This window comes from Podarcis muralis, chromosome 7, assembly GCF_964188315.1.
Source record: "Podarcis muralis chromosome 7, rPodMur119.hap1.1, whole genome shotgun sequence".
Taxonomy (NCBI): Eukaryota; Metazoa; Chordata; class Lepidosauria; order Squamata; family Lacertidae; genus Podarcis; species Podarcis muralis.
The window spans coordinates 7603948-7621593 of NC_135661.1; the positions used below are offsets into that span (position 1 = coordinate 7603948).

The window sequence follows — 17646 nt, forward strand, 5'->3', positions numbered from 1 at the left end:
CAGCAGATGCAGGGAGCGGGGCTCCCGCCTTCCCCATTGAGCCTCAACACTGATTCTGGAGGACACTGCCTGATCCCCAAGGGCCTTGGCTTGTGGGAAATCTGGTTTTCCATTCAAGGACAGCACTTAGTGTCTGGTATTGGGTCAGGACTAGTCTTGACATGCTGCCACCAATCTCTTGGCTTATATGGGGAAGTCATTGCAATTTGACTCCTGCATAATTGCTCCCATGGTACTAGCTCCGAGTTAGAACTATGCAGAGGCAGTGTTAGAAACTGAGATATGAAATATTATGTTCATTTTTCACATGGTTTAGTCCTTCCCTCTAATATTCTTCAGAGGGGCTCTTCTCCAGTCTTCAAAGAGTAGCTGGAAGTGGGAAGGTAGGAAAAAGGTCCTCCTTTCCTTCCATTCTGCAGTTTTAATCTGAAATCTTAGGCACACTACTGCACCCAGAGCTCAGAAACTGCTTGCCCTAATGAAATTCCCTGTCACAAAATGCGCCTAGAACAATGGGAGTTTTGAACACTGTGCAGAGGTCATGGGGGCCTTGCTTCTGTCAACCCACAGATGTAGGAAGTATGTTGCCTTAATGGTGGCAAGCTATGTTATATTTTGTAGAAATGGAAACTTTTTTAAAAAAGCAAAAGTGCTGAGTATCAAAACATTTGAAAATTAAACCTAGTAAGTTGGTCATGTCCATTAATTTCCTTGGGTCTGTTCTTAGTAGGACTAATGTTCAATACAACCATATAAGGTTGCAAGTTGATTCACTTGTGAAACATTTTCCAAAGCAACAGAAGCTGTTCTGACATGTGTTGTGGTACCCTGAGACTTTCATTGTGGTCTGTGGACAGCAGCCTTGAGCAAGTGCAGCCCCACAAGTGGTAACGGTCTTTGGTTTCGCCATCAGTCTGAAGAAACACAATTTTTTAAGGAAAGCAAAAGAGAATCTCTAAAACCAGTAGGTGGGGTGATCTCCCTTTTGGCTAACTTTCCCCATGTTAGGGAATTCTCTTCACTTGGGAACAGGACATCTCTGATGAGGCTGTGCCAAGATGGCCTTTAGGACACTTGAGTGACATCAACTTGACTGTGAGCTACATTCAGGTAGATATGGCTGGGCTGTCTTTTGGCTGATGCATTTGATGGTTCCTGCTCCTCCCTCTTGATTTTCAGAACACCTCTTTTCTGTTTGTGTAAGTCTCCTTAGCCTCATGTTACAATGGGAAAACACAGGACTCTGACCTATTTGTGCCTGCTGCAAGAGCTATTGGAGGACATAACATAGTCCTTATTGTTCAGGGGCCCAGCCTGTATTTCTAAAACTTACAACTTCTTTGAAGACTCAGGTAGAACTCTGTGTGCCCACATGTGCTTCTTCCTATACCAGTGCAAGTCTTATGCAGTCCCAACTGGTGCCATGACATGTTCAGAAACGAACTCTCGTTCTCCATGGTGGGAAGTCTCTTGTCAAAATGATTGCTAGGCTCATGCCTTGCCTTTAGTCTTGTGGTGCTTGAACTGCACACCTATGACCTGGGAGAGCTGGATTTGAATCCCCACCCAGCCATAAAGCTCACTGAGTGACCGTGGGCCACTCACCATCTCTTAGCCTGACCTGCCTCAGAGGTTTGCTGTGAGAATGAAGTAGAGAGGAAGAGAACCATGAGATCATTGGAAGATAAAGGCGCTGTATAAACCAACCAACCAATATTTTCCCCACTTTGAATTGATGCATTGGCAAACTAATCAAAAACCTCAGTCTTGCATACTTGCACCTTCACTGTCTCCCCTCCCCTTAAAAAAAAATGCCTGTGCTCTTTCGCTTCATCGGAGGTGTGGGGTGTGTGTGTTTTAATCCCAAACTGGTGCACTGATGATCCTTGAGGGTGGGTGGGTTGTATACTGCATTTGAAAATAGCTGTCATCTGCCATTCTTTTGAGGACAGACTGGAATGATGCACAGTCTGAAATTCTGTCAGCAGCTTGAAAACTGGCACTGGCCACCCAGATCTGTGGATGCCAGGAAGAGCTGCTGTGTGCTCCTTATGTGTCTGTGGTGAAAGCCAAAATGCACTGGCAGCTTAGAGCTGCAACCAGTTCAATTTAATGCCACTGAAGACTTCTTTGGAACTGGGCTTTCTTGTTTTTTAAAAGGCATGCCACCTCCAGCTAGTTATCCCTTGATGTGAGGGAAAATGTGAAGTGTTTAATCTGGCTAGAGGGGGAGAGCTATATGGAATGGCCTTTTTTTTTTTTTTTTTTTTTTTTTTGGCAACACCTCCCTTTTAGGTTAACCAAACATGCCCTGGATGTTGAGGGCATTGAACTTAAGCATAGTTTTTGAAAGAAGGATGCACACTGTCCCGGAGAACAGTTCTGAGGATGGCCAAGCGCCATTTCCTTTACAGTAATGCTTTTTTGCTATATGTTCAGCATTTATCGCAGTGCGGTCAGTGTGATAAAACTAGCCGCTTGCTACATGCCTGTGACAACAACTGCTTAGCAACTAACTGTAACATGAAACAAGTGTTTGATGTTTTGATGGAGCTTATAGTGAAGAAGTAGGTACTGTTATTCTTTGCCTGGAAGATCTGCAGCATGCCTAACTCCTCTGGATTTATCATCTTAACTGTGTAAATTTTATGTGATATAGAATTTTCTTTTGAGCTAGGGCAGATCCACACCAAACATTTAAAACAGATCCAACATACATTTCAAGCACATGACTTCCTCAAAAGAATCATGTAGTTTTCACCATACAGACCTACAGTTCTTTGTACCCTTAACAAACTACAGTTCTTGGTATTCCTTGGGGAAAGCCATGTGCTTTAAATGTATGGTATGGAGCTGCCCGTACTTGCCTGAAATTAACATAGATAATTACTAGGACTCCAGTAAATATGGAGGAAAGAGCTTGCAACTTCCTTACCTATTTTTATAGACATATACAAGCAGACTAATGGGAAATGGTAACAGGGAACATAAGATTATTGCCCTGCTCTGTGCATGCCATTAAATCAGTGTATCTGTAGGTGTTCCAGGTCTGCAATACCTATAATTTGTTTGGGCATTGTTGTTTTTTTAAATGCATGTGTTGCTAACCAGCTTATGTGCCCATGGGATAGTGTGTGTGTGTGTGTGGGGGGGAGATAGAGATTTTAATTGAATAGAATATATGCATTCACATTGTTAGTAGTGCTGTTGACCTCACTTGGTTGGGCTGTGTTTGCATGAACAAAGATGAGCAATCTGAACACACCTATAGTGCTTAGCAAGAGCCTGTAGTACCTGTACATGTGTCTACGCACCCTCCTCCAATTCCGTGATAATTTGAGCAAAGCTGGTGTTTGTTTACAAGAGTGACTTGTAAAAATGTGAATGGCAGGTTCTGGAATCTCCCCCCACAACCGCCACATTTAGCACACTTTTTTTTTTGGTTAAACACACATTGCAGTAGTTGTGAATATGGTTTTCTCTTAATCAGTGTTGTTAATTAAGCCAATTTCTGCCTTGAGCCCTTGGAATCTGTTGCCAGCAAATAAGCAGCAGCAGTTTAGTTCTGCTTTCAGTAGCTTGGGAGAACCTAGTTTTGCAAACCACAAGCTCTCTTTCACAGCTATGCTTTAAAAAGGACTAAATTGACCAATAATGACTGTATAAAATGCATGTGTGAAATCTAGATATTGTGTTAGTCTTTGGAATGAGTACTAACTAAGTCAGATTCAGTGATGGAATATTGACTTTTAAACTTCCGGTCACCATATCCCTGTTACCATGAAATTCCTATTTTTGGAAAACAGCCCCACATTGGCTCTTGCTCTTTCCGTTTATATTTTGTTAAGCTGTCCTATTTTTTTCTGGTGGCCTTTGCAGATTTCTGCCTCCCCAGATTTAATGTCCTCAGTGTCGTAATCTTTTGTAATCAGTTTTACTAATTATAGTTAACAAACAAAAATGCTAACATGCACATCATTAACTTAGGTTGATATGGAGTGTGATGATGGATTATTGCAGACAGTTTCCTCAGGTCTCCCCATTTCCCCAGTTCAGCTGAGGCTTGTCTCATGGTGACACGTAGCCTAAGGATGACAATGAAGAAATCTACTTAATTAAGCCTGGAAAAAAACCACCTGCCCCAGGATCCATTGTGGAGGAAGAAAGAGGAGAGGGGGCAGCACAGCTGCCCTGTTGGCTTCTTTGTCGTAGCCTGGTCTAAGGTGAATGTGCTCATCATGTTTAAGTCCAGAAAAACTGGCTTAGCGTGGCCTTGTGGTTGAGTAATTGACAAGGGGCCCTGAGTCCCAGTTTTGCTGTCCTGTCTTCTGGAGCCTTCAGGTGCCTTAAAGGAACAGATCAACTGACACTTGTTCTGGAGAACTAAGAAAAGGGCTTCATGCCCCCAGAGGATTCTACTTGGAGAAAGAGCTTCATAGAAGCCACTGAAAAGCAAACCATACAATGAGACCAGCTTGTCTGACATGCTGCGAGTTACTTATTGATTAAGATGAATTATGCAAGGTGGGGAAGGTTACTAAAAAAGAGCAACAAGAGGAGCTTTGTTTTCATGGGGATCTTTAGAGCCAGCATGCAGCAAATCCCCCCTCTCCCCCCTTTCTCTGTTTTTTATCTGTTTGCTTCTTGGAAAGGCTGAAGTAAGTAAAGAGAGATGGAGGAAGCGTTTTCACAAGGGCTCTTTTCAGCATGGTGAAGGTCATGATGGCTCCTGTCCTTTTTGTATCTCTTTCCCAATGAAGGTTACCCTCACAAAAGCTTTTCTCTGCTGTTTCTCCTTCCTTGTTGTGTCTCTTGCAAATGCCACCGTGGAAAATGCTCTCCCTTTCCTCCATTGCCTGTCCTCCGGCAGCCCTTCAGAAAGCCTCTCTTCTCCTTGCCGTGCATTGTTCTGCTGCAGTAAATGATCCCGTGATGCAACATTGCAGATCTTTTCCCTCCCCTCCCTTCTGGATCAGATAGCATGAAGCAATGCAGCTCCCCTCCCCGCGGGAACTGCCACCACAGGAGCAGTTTGGAGAGTAGCCAATGGGTGGGGCTGGGCTGGATCACTAGGCAGATTAATCTTCACGGTGGGTGACTAAAAGGTATGTGCAATTAAAAAGGCGCAGGCGATGCTAGGGCACAGAGCGTTGAAAGCCTTCCTGCTCGCACAGCTGCTTTGTCTTGAGGGTTGTTGTGTATGTTGCTGAGGATGTGTAACTTTTACTCTCTCCTCCTTGAAAAGCAGCTGCCACACGCATCCCAGTGGCTTGTTGCATGAGAAGACATGCTGTGCCAAATAGTTACACAGCCCCGAGATTTAGGTGTGGGTGAACAAGTATTGTGCAATCTGTGTTAGGGCTGAAAAAAATAGGGCAATCTCTGTGGTAGTAATCTGGCAATAGTGTCTCCAGCTGTGCCTGGTTTTTAAAACCGTAGATGGAGAAATTGGACTGCATAGGTTTCCTTCCTCCCACACATATTGTAAATTTGGCCTGTGCCTCTGATTATAGGAAAGTTCCTTAAACCAGCGCAGACCATTTATCCATCTAGCCTAGTATTAGGCTCTCTGACTGGCTGTGGCCCTTTGGGCTCTTGGATTCAGAGGCCTTTCCTGTCACCTGCTTCTGAAATCTCCAGGCATTGAGCCTGGGACTTGCTACATGCAAAGTATGTGTTCTGCTACGGAGCTGTGCCCCCCCCCCCCCGCTTTGATTGGCTGTGCTGATTTCTCCAATGCAGCCAGTGAGCTTCGTGTAGCTAGCAGAGATTTCAAGGCTGGGAGTCCTACATCGCCCCATCAGTTGTTTTTGAAAACACTTAAGAGTCATCTGAACAGAACGTGCTCTACTACCCCTTGCACTGTACGAGGTTTCTACACCCCATGAGTCTTAGACCAGCTAGCATTGGAGAACTTGAAGCAAGTAATAACCCTCAAATTCTGTGGCGGGATTTCTGCTTCTACTGAAGAGCATTAGTGGCCCCCTTGTTCCCTGTGGCAGAGATGTAGGGCCTTTCCTGGCAATATTCAGCAGGTTTCCCTTCCTGTGGAACTTCTTTGGTGGTGCCAATTCTCACACATGGATGAATCTGTGGATTTCGCTAGTGTCTATGAGCCTGGAGAGAGAATGACACTGAGGGAATTGTGCTGCTGACGCATTGTTTTTGCCATGTGGCTAGTCCATGTAACTGTGTTTCTGGGATTTTGACTTGTTCTTTCGCTGGTTGGGCCTAAAACTTCTAATTTAGACTCTTGAAAATGGAGTCAGGTGTGTCAAAATTAGAAGCTGGATGGTTCTTTTCCTCGGCTATAATTAAAGGGTAATTAAAGATACATGAAGGTTGTCTGACAACCTTGGTAGTTCTTGCACTTTCTCTAGTGAGATAGCACTGTTTTGTCATCTTTCTCCAGGTTAGTTTATTTTCTGTTTTAAATAGGAGCATTTATAGAACACCTGTGGAACTGTAATGCTTACAGAAAAACTTATTTTGTTCAAAGGAGCTGGGAGTTCAGTTAAAGGGTCTTTACAGGTGGATTTATTAAAACTGGATTATTTCAGAACTTCCACCTTGTCTATCCAGTTTGGGAACATTAAAAATATTTCCAGGGGCTGTATCAAATTAGTCATACTCAAAGCAGACATGTCTGTTGATTTCAATAGGACTATCTTGTGTATTGGCTTCAAACCCACATTTGTAAATTAGTGGTCAAACAGATTCCCTGCTCACTGGGGTTGCAAAAAACACAGAAACTTCCTTGGTTGACTGGTGTGTGCAAACTGTGGTGCTGATATCCAGGGATATGAAATGTTTTATCTGGTTTTTCCTAGGAATTCCCAAATATTCTTCCAAACCTGGCTGAAGCTGCGATTTACAGCATTGTTTAGATAGTAAGCCCATGGGCAGGACTTGGTTGTTAGTTCTATTTTTTAAAATTGTATAGCAGTGCCTTGCAAATAATAATATTACTAAACTGTGAGCAAGTTGGAAATACACACATTCAATAAATCCTTTGATCTGGTTACTTTTAAGGCTGATTGAACTGAAGCATATTGGAGCTGTGGCATACCTTTATGTAAAAGACTTTTTCCTTCAGTATAAAGCATAATTTTTTAAAAAAATATTTAGGGGTATTCAAAACTGAATATTGTATCACAGCTTTGTTTGTTTGTTTACCAACTTACTTACTTACTTACTTACTTACTTACTTACTTACAAAGTGCGATGGGAAGGATAGGAGCAGCTGAGTAAAAAAGCAGTTTGTTTGAAACTTTGTTTCTAACAGACTAAAGCCATGATGTGAAGCACAGTTACTGCAATGAAAGTTTAACAGGAATAAATTCAAAATAAATATGCAAGTCAAACTTTTATTGTGTGAGCCAATGGTTGCGACATCATCCCTAACATCGACAGACACTAAATACACAATAAAATCATAAGCAAATCTAACAGAAACCTTTGTTTACAAGGACAGATAAAATAGAGGGGAGTCACATATGGATTGCAAAATAAATATGCTTAGCACCACAGCCTCAGTGCTGGAAATTTCAGCCAACTAAAATGTGGTTTGACAACATGTTCTGTCTGTGTGAGCCTTTAATACATATTATTTTTCTTTCTTTCTCCCCTAGATATGGACGTGTTGAAAGTGTCAAAATTCTCCCCAAAAGGGGGTCAGAAGGTGGCGTGGCAGCCTTTGTGGATTTTGTGGACATCAAGAGTGCCCAGAAGGCACACAACTCTGTCAACAAAATGGGAGATAGAGACCTTCGGACGGATTATAATGAACCGGGAACCATTCCTAGCGCTGCTCGGGGATTGGATGATACAGTTTCCATAGCATCTCGTAGTAGAGAGGTTTCTGGGTTCAGAGGAGGTGGTGGTGGGCCCACGTATGGCCCACCACCATCGCTTCATGCACGGGAAGGACGCTATGAGCGGAGACTTGATGGGTAAGTTCCAAGGTTTCACTAGGCAGGTATTTTGTATTTGATGTGGTGAGAAACACAAACTCCTGTATAGGGCCCCCAGATGGATTTAAAATTTGGGGATTTATCTGCGTTTCCTATTTTGGGTTTGGAAACGGAAGTGATTCCCGCCCCAGTGGCTGGTATCTTGTGGATCTGTAGAGGATATTTCCTGCAGCTGGTTGGATACTTGGACCTAAGACGGAAGACTTCCGATGGTCATCCTCGATTATGGAGCTATTCTTCTAGAACTTCTAGAACAATCTCATTCTTGGATAACGTTAAGGCTTTACTCGGATGTATCCTTATTATCAAATGGAGCTATTTCGCTACTGCAAGCCTCAAAACCCAGTATGGAGTACCTTCAGAATGTAGAACCTACAGAGTCCTGGAGAAGCTTCATGGCTAGTTTTTTCAGGGTTTTTCTGGTGTGCATAGTTTATGTATAGAATTGGATTGATTCCAAAAATTTCCAGTAGGCTTTTTAAAAGTTATGCATTCATCGTCTTGGATTCTACAAACAACCTCTAGCCATGGGAATACATTGTGGTATGGTGAAGACAGCAGAAGGCAGCTTTTGATGTTTCCACTTTTGGATCTACACCACTTCCGTATATCTTGGGATTACTGTTCCTCATGGTATTGGCAAAAGTGAAGGAGATGGACACTGCTAAATCTTGGAAATTACAGGCCATCTGTTAAGGTGCTGGAATAATGGCTACTACCTCGAATTTGTGGGATGGTACACAGCCAAGATCCCAGTGGCCCAGGGGAGTGGATTACTATCTAGTCTTGTTAAGAGCACACTTGTCACTGTACAGTTAAAAGGCACTTTAGCTTTAAAGACACTCTTGATAATCAGCTTGTGGATACATAAAGAGAAAATTGACTTTGTTGGATGGTTACAAAGATGGACAGAGGATGTCTGCTAGCCAGCAGCGAGGCATTCATCTATTCATATCTTGGTGTATTTTCTACCAACTGTTTGATTCAGACTTAGAGCTGGAGTCACTCTCTTTTGTTGGATATACCTAGACGTGATTTGCTGCCTGAAGAATGAAGTCTGGGGGTTACAGAGTCCTCATGTCAATCTGGGACAACTGGCTTCCAGTGGATTTTTTTCCCTGTTTGTCACTAAGATTTTTTTTTCTTGCTCGCTCATCTAAAATATCATTTTGACACCCTTGCCCATTAAGAAGGTGGATTACCCCTATAAGAGGGGCCAAAATTGGGGAAGTTATGTTCACAATTCTCTCCCTAGATTTAATTGGGAATATAGGTCGTGTTTCCACACTTGGAAAAGGTTGGTATGTCCTGCCCTGTGTATATTAGCTCCTCTCCTAACCCAAGTCAATCCCTCTTTCCACTAACTCCAGTAGTAATTAGTACTAATAGATAATCAGCACTGCTGTAGTCATTAGATTTTCAGCTCTGCTAGTTCTTTTGTCTGTCTTCTGTGTCCTTCTAATGGATAAGGAGCTCTTTTACTATACCAGTAACCCTCTAGGAGTATTGCTTCTGTTCCTTTATTACACCAGCTCTCACTGGCATAATGTTCCATAGGGTGCAAAGTGCTGCTTGTTTTTCTTCTTTTAAGGAAGAAGACACACATGCACACACACGTGCACACATTTGGAAACAGTTTGCTGCCTTATTTGCATGTAGCTGCAAATAATTGGAAATGTATATTGTGCATTTTGGAATTTTGCTTTGCATTTCTGTTAAGACAACTCTGAATTGCTCAAGAGGCAGGAATTCAGAGAAAAGAAAGCCTTTAAGATTCATCAAGCACCTTCATCTCAGGGGTTACTAGCCCTGTGCTTGAGATGCATGTGTAGGAAGAGAGAGAAATTTATAATCAAGGAAGATTCTAATCCACTCTTAAGACTAAACAAAAGAAAAATACAAGAGAGTTCAAGCTTTTGAGAAGATCTGTCCTGGGACCCAGCAGAAGAGGAGGGACTGTGGGGGTGGAGGTGGGAGAGGAGTGAGTGCCTAGAACTGAAGTAGCTGTGAATTGGTTTTCAAAGAGGACTGTTGGAACAAAGGGAGATGGCTTAAAACCCTTCTTCCTAAAACGGGGCTTTAAATTTTGCAACTAACTCAGGCTCTGGCTTATTACTAAATCCACAAACATTTCCTGTTGAATTACTATTTTTCTTGATTAGCCATGCCGCTAAAGATTGGCCATCCTTTTACTTTTAATAAATTAGAGTACTAAACTATTGGAAGCCTTCTGGGTCATTTTGCTTTCGGTTTTGAAATACTATCCTATGAAAATACTCATCAGTGTTCTGGGCCATAGAACTGAGTCACAGGCACAGTGTTCTCATTAACTCTGAAGTACATAGTAGAGCAAATTGCTGATTATTTATGTGGAGTATAGAAACTGTGGCAATTAGCTTTATTCTTTAAATATTAATACCCCACTTTTCTTTGATTCAAAGCTGCTTACAAAAATGCCCACAGCTTACCAGTAAATCTTGCTTTGGGGACTTAACGCCTTTTGTGGGCATGGCTTTGTCTCCACATTGTCTGTGGCACTTAAAAGTACCTACCTCTTGGATAATTAATAGGATCAATGTATTGAGCATTCGCTGTTTTGACATTATATCCAAGGAATCTTAGCAACTAAAATGCTAACAGTAACTTGCCTTTTCCGGACTCATGCTTTTCACAGGGGCTTTCATGGCCAGCCAAACATTTAGCAAAAGATCTTCAGCATACCCATGCAATGAAAAATATGAATAGTTGTAATTATTTAGAATCCTAGAGCATTGTGCTCCTAGAATAATTATATTTTAAATTGGTGGGGTTTTTTTTTAAAAAAAACAACAACTATGAAAATCATTCAGGGCCCAGAAGATCATTAGTTTGTTCTGTGATGCAGAACTCTGGTCATGAAAGCCCAGTTTATTCAGTGAAGCAGAATCAGTGCCAAGCTGTGCTGTCCCTAGATGTAACTGAGGAGTTGTGTGGAAGAACCAAGCTCATTGGTTTTGCTTTATAGTCATTATAGTCATTTAGAGTCATTTATTATTAATATTACTTGTGAAGATCGCCAATGCCACACTAAATGTTTGCATGATGTTGGGACCTTCTCCTCCATCTCTGATTGACATAAATATTTTCCCCCTCCTAAATGCAGGGCTTCAGATAACAGGGAGCGTGCTTATGAACATAGTGCCTATGGACACCATGAACGGGGGACAGGAGGATTTGATCGGACAAGACATTATGATCAGGATTACTATAGAGATCCTCGAGAGCGGACTTTACAACATGGACTCTATTACAGTTCTCGGAGTCGCAGCCCGAGCCGTTTCGATGCTCATGACCCCCGTTACGAGCCTCGGGCCCGGGAGCAGTTTACTTTGCCCAGCGTGGTACACAGGGATATCTACAGGGATGATCTCACACGGGAGGTACGAGGCCGGAGGCCAGAGCGGAATTACCAGCACAGCAGGAGCCGGTCACCACATTCATCCCAGTCTAGGACCCAGTCTCCTCAGAGGCTGGCGAGCCAAGCGTCAAGACCTACTAGGTCCCCTAGTGGCAGCGGCTCTAGGAGCAGATCATCAAGCAGTGATTCAATCAGCAGCAGTAGCAGTACCAGCAGTGACAGGTATGTAAACGCCCCTGTCATATTTATTACTGCCATGTTTTCATCCTGGGCCCCGATATGAATTCCCAAGGATTACCCATGGGATATTGCAGTGTCCTTTTCTTATTGCTCTATTCCCTGTACCTTCAGCATTTGAGCCCCTGCTTAAGAATGAGGTTGTTGACATTTATATGTACTGCATTTCAAAATATGGTGCCTCATGGAACAAAGTTAATATGATTGGTTTCATACGGCTTTCCCACTTCTATTTAAAATCCAGTGCCAGTTATCAGTCATTGTCTCCCTTGCTTTCTCTTCTCCCACCCCCTGCCTGCACGTGTTTTTTCCAGCAAATTTTGTTAGTTTAAAGGAATAACCTTCTCTTAGTAATGACGCCTGGGAGATGAATGGAGTGTTGGTTTTAAATTGTGGCTGTAGCTGAATGGATTACTGTGGCAAAATGTTCAAGCTTAGCGAGGGCTTGATAGAAGGATTTTTTTGTTTTGTTTTTATTTTTCAATGAAGAGCTGTGGGAGAATGAGAGAAATTTTGGAATAGAATGTGTATCATGTGAAACTGGTTTTAAAGGACTGTATCTTCCTTCCCAGTCAAATTGTATGTGTGTACAGGCGACAGCCATTTTAGGCATGCCCAACTGATGAACAGTCGCTGATGCTTGGGTCCTTTTGGACGTGGTAGAAGGCAGAACGGGGGTGGAACGGGACAGGGTGAGGCACACTTGTATGTACTGGCACACTTGCTTGTCCTCGCAAAGCCATAATTTGCCTATGTGTTTTATGTGAACCATGTCCAAATGTTCATTACAGGTACTTGGGAAAAGTGCTATAGATGCTTGTAAATAATTGGTAGCTCTGAAAATTAATTTTCTCCAATCAGCAAAGGACTTTGCAAAAGAAGGGTCCAACATTGCAATGTTATCCTCTATTGGTGTCTATAAAAATCTCACCAACTGAAATGTGTTTTCAGTGTTTCATCAAACTAATTTTTGTCTTCCTTATTCTAGTTAGTGCTTGACCACTAGTACAAGGCTTTTGCAGACTTGACTCTGGCATACTTGCCTGAAATACTGATTGGTGTTGTTGAATGTATTATTTCCAGCATTAGATATATAAGCTATTTGCCAAATGGCACCTTAAATCTAGGTTACAATCCCCATTTTTTTTTTGCAATGAAATTATTATTATTATTATTATTATTATTATTATTAATTTCATTTGTTTACTGCTTTATATTTCAAAGAAAAAAAAATCTCAAAGCAGTTTACAATACATTAAAAAAGAAAATTAAACATTCCAGAATAAAACAAATGCAAGTTTCAAGGGAAATATTCCCTATATTTATTTACCTGCTTAATTTATATAGCTGCCCCATAGCAGAAGTACTCTAGGAAGCCAGTGTGGTGTACTGGTTAGAGTGTCTGACTGGGACCTGGGAGGTCAGGGTTCAAACCCCTATTCAGTCGTGAAGCTCACTGGGTGGTCTTGGGCCACTCACAGCCTCCTAACCCCTCCAGTGACCCTGTGAGGTAGATTAACTGAGGAGCAGGATGAACCATGTACTCAAAGGTGGGATATAAATGCAATAAAGACTGTAAGTTCTTCTGCTCACCTTCTTAAGAAAGCTGGAGGGGCCAGTCAGATGGACCCGTAGCAGTTGCGGAACGTGCCTAGTGCCTGGGGAATTTCAAACAGTGATTATTTCACATTGGGCTTGTGAAACTCACATACTTGTGGTGAAGCCCAGCTTTCAAGTAATGTTACTGTAGAGACCACAGAGCTTCTTTTTATCTAGAATGTGTTTCGAGAATTCCACTTGAATTAATTCTTGTGTTTTCTAATGTAGTTGCTGTGATTAATGGACTGTGACTCTTTGGTTAAACCAGATGAACTTTAGAAAGAATTTGTCTTCTTTGTTGAAACTTGCCCTTGTCATGGATTTTTAAAAAAATTGATTACTTGCATGTATCCTGAAACACGAAGATGAAAATTACTGTAGCGAAAGGTGCTAGAAAAACCACCATGACTTAACATTCAGGCTTCCTGAGACTTGGCTGGAGAGATTGGTTTGCTGTCTCTTGCTTACTAGCCTCCTCTTCTGGAGTGAAAGTAGACTTTGGCAAACTTTATTGCATTACATAATACTGGCCATTCCCTCCTGTGGCACCCCCTCCTTTTTTTCCTGCTCAGGAATTTGCCAACTAAGGATGAATCACTTGCTTAAAATGGCATTTAGTGGAGTGTGGGTGGGTTAGGTGCTTCCTGTTCATGGGGACAATTGGGGAAAACTGCTTCAGAACTTAGGCTCAACAAAGGCCATTTTCCATTTGCTTTTGCTCCTGGAGAAGCAATTTGAGTGGAGAACTTCAGCAGGAACGGTATGGTCTGACGCGTGTGTGTGTGTGTGTGTGTGTGAGAGAGAGAGAGAGAGAGAGAGAGAGAGAGAGAGATTAGCCTTGTATAAAAGATCTGAATTGTTTCTGTTGCCTGTCATCCCCATGCTAATGGTGCAAACATTCAGGAACATAACTAGTTTCTTAATATTGGATGTCCCTGCCCCCACCCCTCCATGCATACACACAGTTCTTCAAGAGAAATGGCCCCGTTCATTTTTACATATTACGTTGTTATGATATTTTTATGTATTTCTTTTAGGACAAAGAGAACTTTCTTAAGCCAGAAGCTGAATGACTAAACGCCTGTTGGCTAGCTTCGGTTGCAGGGTTGTAAACTGCGGATTGTGTTAGCTTCTCTCTAGAGTAGTAATTTCAAAAGCTGCCCTGTCAGATATGCCTCTCTCTTGCTTTTTAAGGCTCTCCTTAGCTGCTCAGTCTCTTCCAGAGGTGTTAAGATTCCTTGCCTTAAGCTGTCCCCTACTGTTCAGCAGTGTGGAGTGTAGCTATCAGGCATGTTGATTTGTGTGTCTGTGTTTAGCGTTTCTTTTCAAGGCTGCTTGCTAGGATGTTCTGTTCCTGTGTGAAGATCTCATCTTAAAATCTTTCAGGAGGACAGGACCCAAGACCATTGTTCATTCAGATGCTTTGCATTCAAAAGCATTTCTTGAATAATTCCGTCTTGAGGCTTTGTTTTCATTTGTACAGGTCTAAGTCAAGGTGCATTTGCAAATCAGCCATGTTTGCAGGGAGTTTATTTGATTTCTGTCTCACCCTTTAGCGAGTTCCCAGTGTGGTGTAGCAAAAATTGTAATTACGGTGAAACAAATTAAAAGAAAAACACCGGTATTCCACCTTCCCCCACTCAGATAAGGTGGCCTGAAAAATGTGGGCAAACCAGGCCTCAGGTCTCCATAGCTGATAAGCGAGGAGCAGCCTTGTATGCTGTGGGAGCTGCTGTGTCCAAATAGTGTCGACTGTGCAAGGACCTCCTTGTTTGTGTTCCCAGAACCAGTCTGAACTGGAATCATCCAGTCGGATTTGGCCGTGTGCCACCTCCCAAGAGGCTGTGTTAGATGTAGGTCCTGCCGGCCTGGTGTTTTGTTTGTACAAAGCAAAAAGTTGTGGGAGAGAGCTGAGAGAACAAGCAACTCCTCAGCCACAGTGACAGACAGGGACCTCTGGCCATCCCTGGAAGGGAAGGGCTGATCCCTGGATTTGAAGGGGTGACTGCTTTAACCTGGGATGTGTACTCTCCGAGGCACACAGCAGTGCAGAAAACCTTTAATTAGGCACACGCTAAAGAGCCAGCATCTTTTGAAGTGCTGACTGTTGCACCTACTATGCTTTATTCATCTTTTGTGTTCAGTCATTATGAACGCGCTCTCTCTATTAGCCCCTGCTGCCTTCTCTGCAGCAAAGGACCGAAGATTTATTTCCTTTTTTTCTTCCAGTTTTGAATTTTGCTGTTGAAAGTAGTGAGCTTGGGCAAAACAACCCCCAACCAGAGCTAGGAGGCCTAACTTTAGAACTTGTTTATGTGACCCCCACTCCAAATATTATTTGATGTGGAGAGTTCAATTTTTGCCTGATTGACCTGTTTATATTGTCAGGTCTCCACCCCTCACCCACTGTTGTCATCTTCAACTTTCTCTTTTTCAGGTTTGGCTGAGCACATTTATTTATTTGTTTTATTTATCCTATTTTTGCTCCACCTTTCCTCCATGAAGCTCAAGTTTGCACACATAATTCTCCCCATTTTATTTGTGAAGGGGGGGGGGGTGACTGGCCCAAGGTTGCCCAGTGAACTTCATGGCTGATGGGGGAATAGTATGACACTCAACTCCTGATACTTTTGAGTTAATTAATGCGAGAAAACTGATTAATTTGATCATTGTGTAGTTTGTGTGTTGTGTACCTCAGATAGAATTGCTATAAAATTGTTATTGTTCTTGTTCTTAGCAGAAAGAGTTGCAAAGTGGTAGTGATGGTATTGGTAGCATTGAATTAGAAAGGGACATACAGTTCTTGTTTTCCAGTATCTCTTCTGTTCTGTGATGGTAGACTTTCTATTTAGGAAGTTAGATACATTACAAGAATTCTTGTAATGTATCCTTACTCTTACAAAGGATATAGAGTTGAATGAGAATACTGAACTGTCAGAAAGCTGGCAAAATCTGTAGCATCTAATTCTCTGGGTTGGGATACTGACTCAAATGCGAGTCTGGTGCCCAGGAGCTGGCAATACTGTTGCCTTATTTTTGTGCAGCATTGGCAGATGTGATGACACTTAAAGTCACAGAAAATTAGTTTGACATTGGAGTGCAGATGTTTAAAGTGACAATGGCCAACAGGAGGCTTTGAAAGGCACCACTCCCACTTGTAAATTGAACAAGACATTTCAGATCACATCACCCCTGTTGTAATCTGCTGTTTGAGGAGTAGTGAAGCTTTTGTCTCCCTCGTTGACAGAATCCAGATTAAGAAAGATCAGGATCCAGTCTGTAGATTAAAATAAGTGTGGCTATATCTTCTCCCACTCAAACACACTCTCCATCTATCAGGATTTGAATAGAGGATTGACCTTATGAACATCAGTAAGACCAGTTTTGAACTGGAAAAGTGTTTTCACAGCTGAAACTCTGGCTTTCGATCTCCAGAGCAAGTGAGAGAACACTGGTCATTTAATAATATTGGATTGTGTGAATGGTAGGCAGCTTGCACAACTGATCTTCCCTTGAACACCTCACCAAAAGCCTCTCTAAAAGGCAAGGCAAGGCACACAGTGTTAGAAATGCCAATCGAAATATAAGCCAATCGCCAAATGGCACCTTAAACCTAGGTTATGAGCACCACAACAGAATGCCTAGGTGCTGTTCCTCCCCCAGTAAAAATAATAAGAAGTACCTGAATGAGTGTACTAAGATTTTGATTGAAAATAAGGGATTGCCAAATTTGCCCTATTACTACATCAGGAATGACATAGCACACATGATTAACCTGATGGCAAAATGGCCTACTCTGTGAGGACATAATGCCTTACTCGTCACTTCTACCTAAGGAGTATTGCTACTTAAGGTCAAACACCTCATATAAAATTATCACTGTTGCCATGAGTGAAACTGAGGGAGAGGGCAAGGATATAGGCGTGCCAGCAGATTGTGAGTTAAGCGAGGTAAGAAGAATGCAGTGAAGTATGTCTTCTGGTTCCATAGAAAGGTGCCGTTGGGAAGCTTTCACACTTATGGCAAAGGAAATAAAATAATACTGTCGCCACAAAGGTTGTTCTGGAACTAGAAGTAACCAGCAAATGCTTCTAGACAATGTTTCACATTTGATTCCACTGTGGACAGCTGTGATGGTCCCATTCTATGGGTATAGTGGTGTTACAGCTGCAGTGCTTCCAGTCAGGCTTATTTCGAGTGTACAGAATTCAAACATACGACTCTACCTGTGCATCTGGGTGATTTCATTTTCAGGCATAGTCAGTCATTAGAGGGTACCAGGAAGCTTGCTGCTGCAGCTCAAACTACATCTGTGATCATTGAGGACAATAGGAAAGAAATGGTTCAAGAAAAGGTGACTACTTGATGTCCTTCTGAACCTAGTGGGGGAGGATTTCTGAACATTCCCAGGACTACATGTTATTCAAGACAATGCTCAAC

The 17646-nt window shown here is 42.3% G+C and overlaps 1 protein-coding gene across 8 annotated transcripts in view; it reads left to right on the plus strand.

Annotated features, from left to right (window-relative positions):
• The window catches only part of SPEN (spen family transcriptional repressor), a 67740-nt gene that overhangs the window by 9839 nt on the left and 40255 nt on the right, over positions 1 to 17646 (plus strand). For 6 of the 8 annotated variants that reach the window (XM_077931139.1, XM_077931140.1, XM_077931143.1 and 3 more), the window contains exons 2-3: positions 7632 to 7952; positions 11116 to 11592. In XM_077931139.1, coding sequence (XP_077787265.1) covers positions 7632 to 7952; positions 11116 to 11592 — 798 coding nt within the window. Of the gene's footprint in view, positions 1 to 7631; positions 7953 to 7972; positions 9271 to 11115; positions 11593 to 17646 lie in introns of those variants that run through there. The other 2 variants (XM_077931145.1, XM_077931144.1) reach the window with 2 other exon arrangements.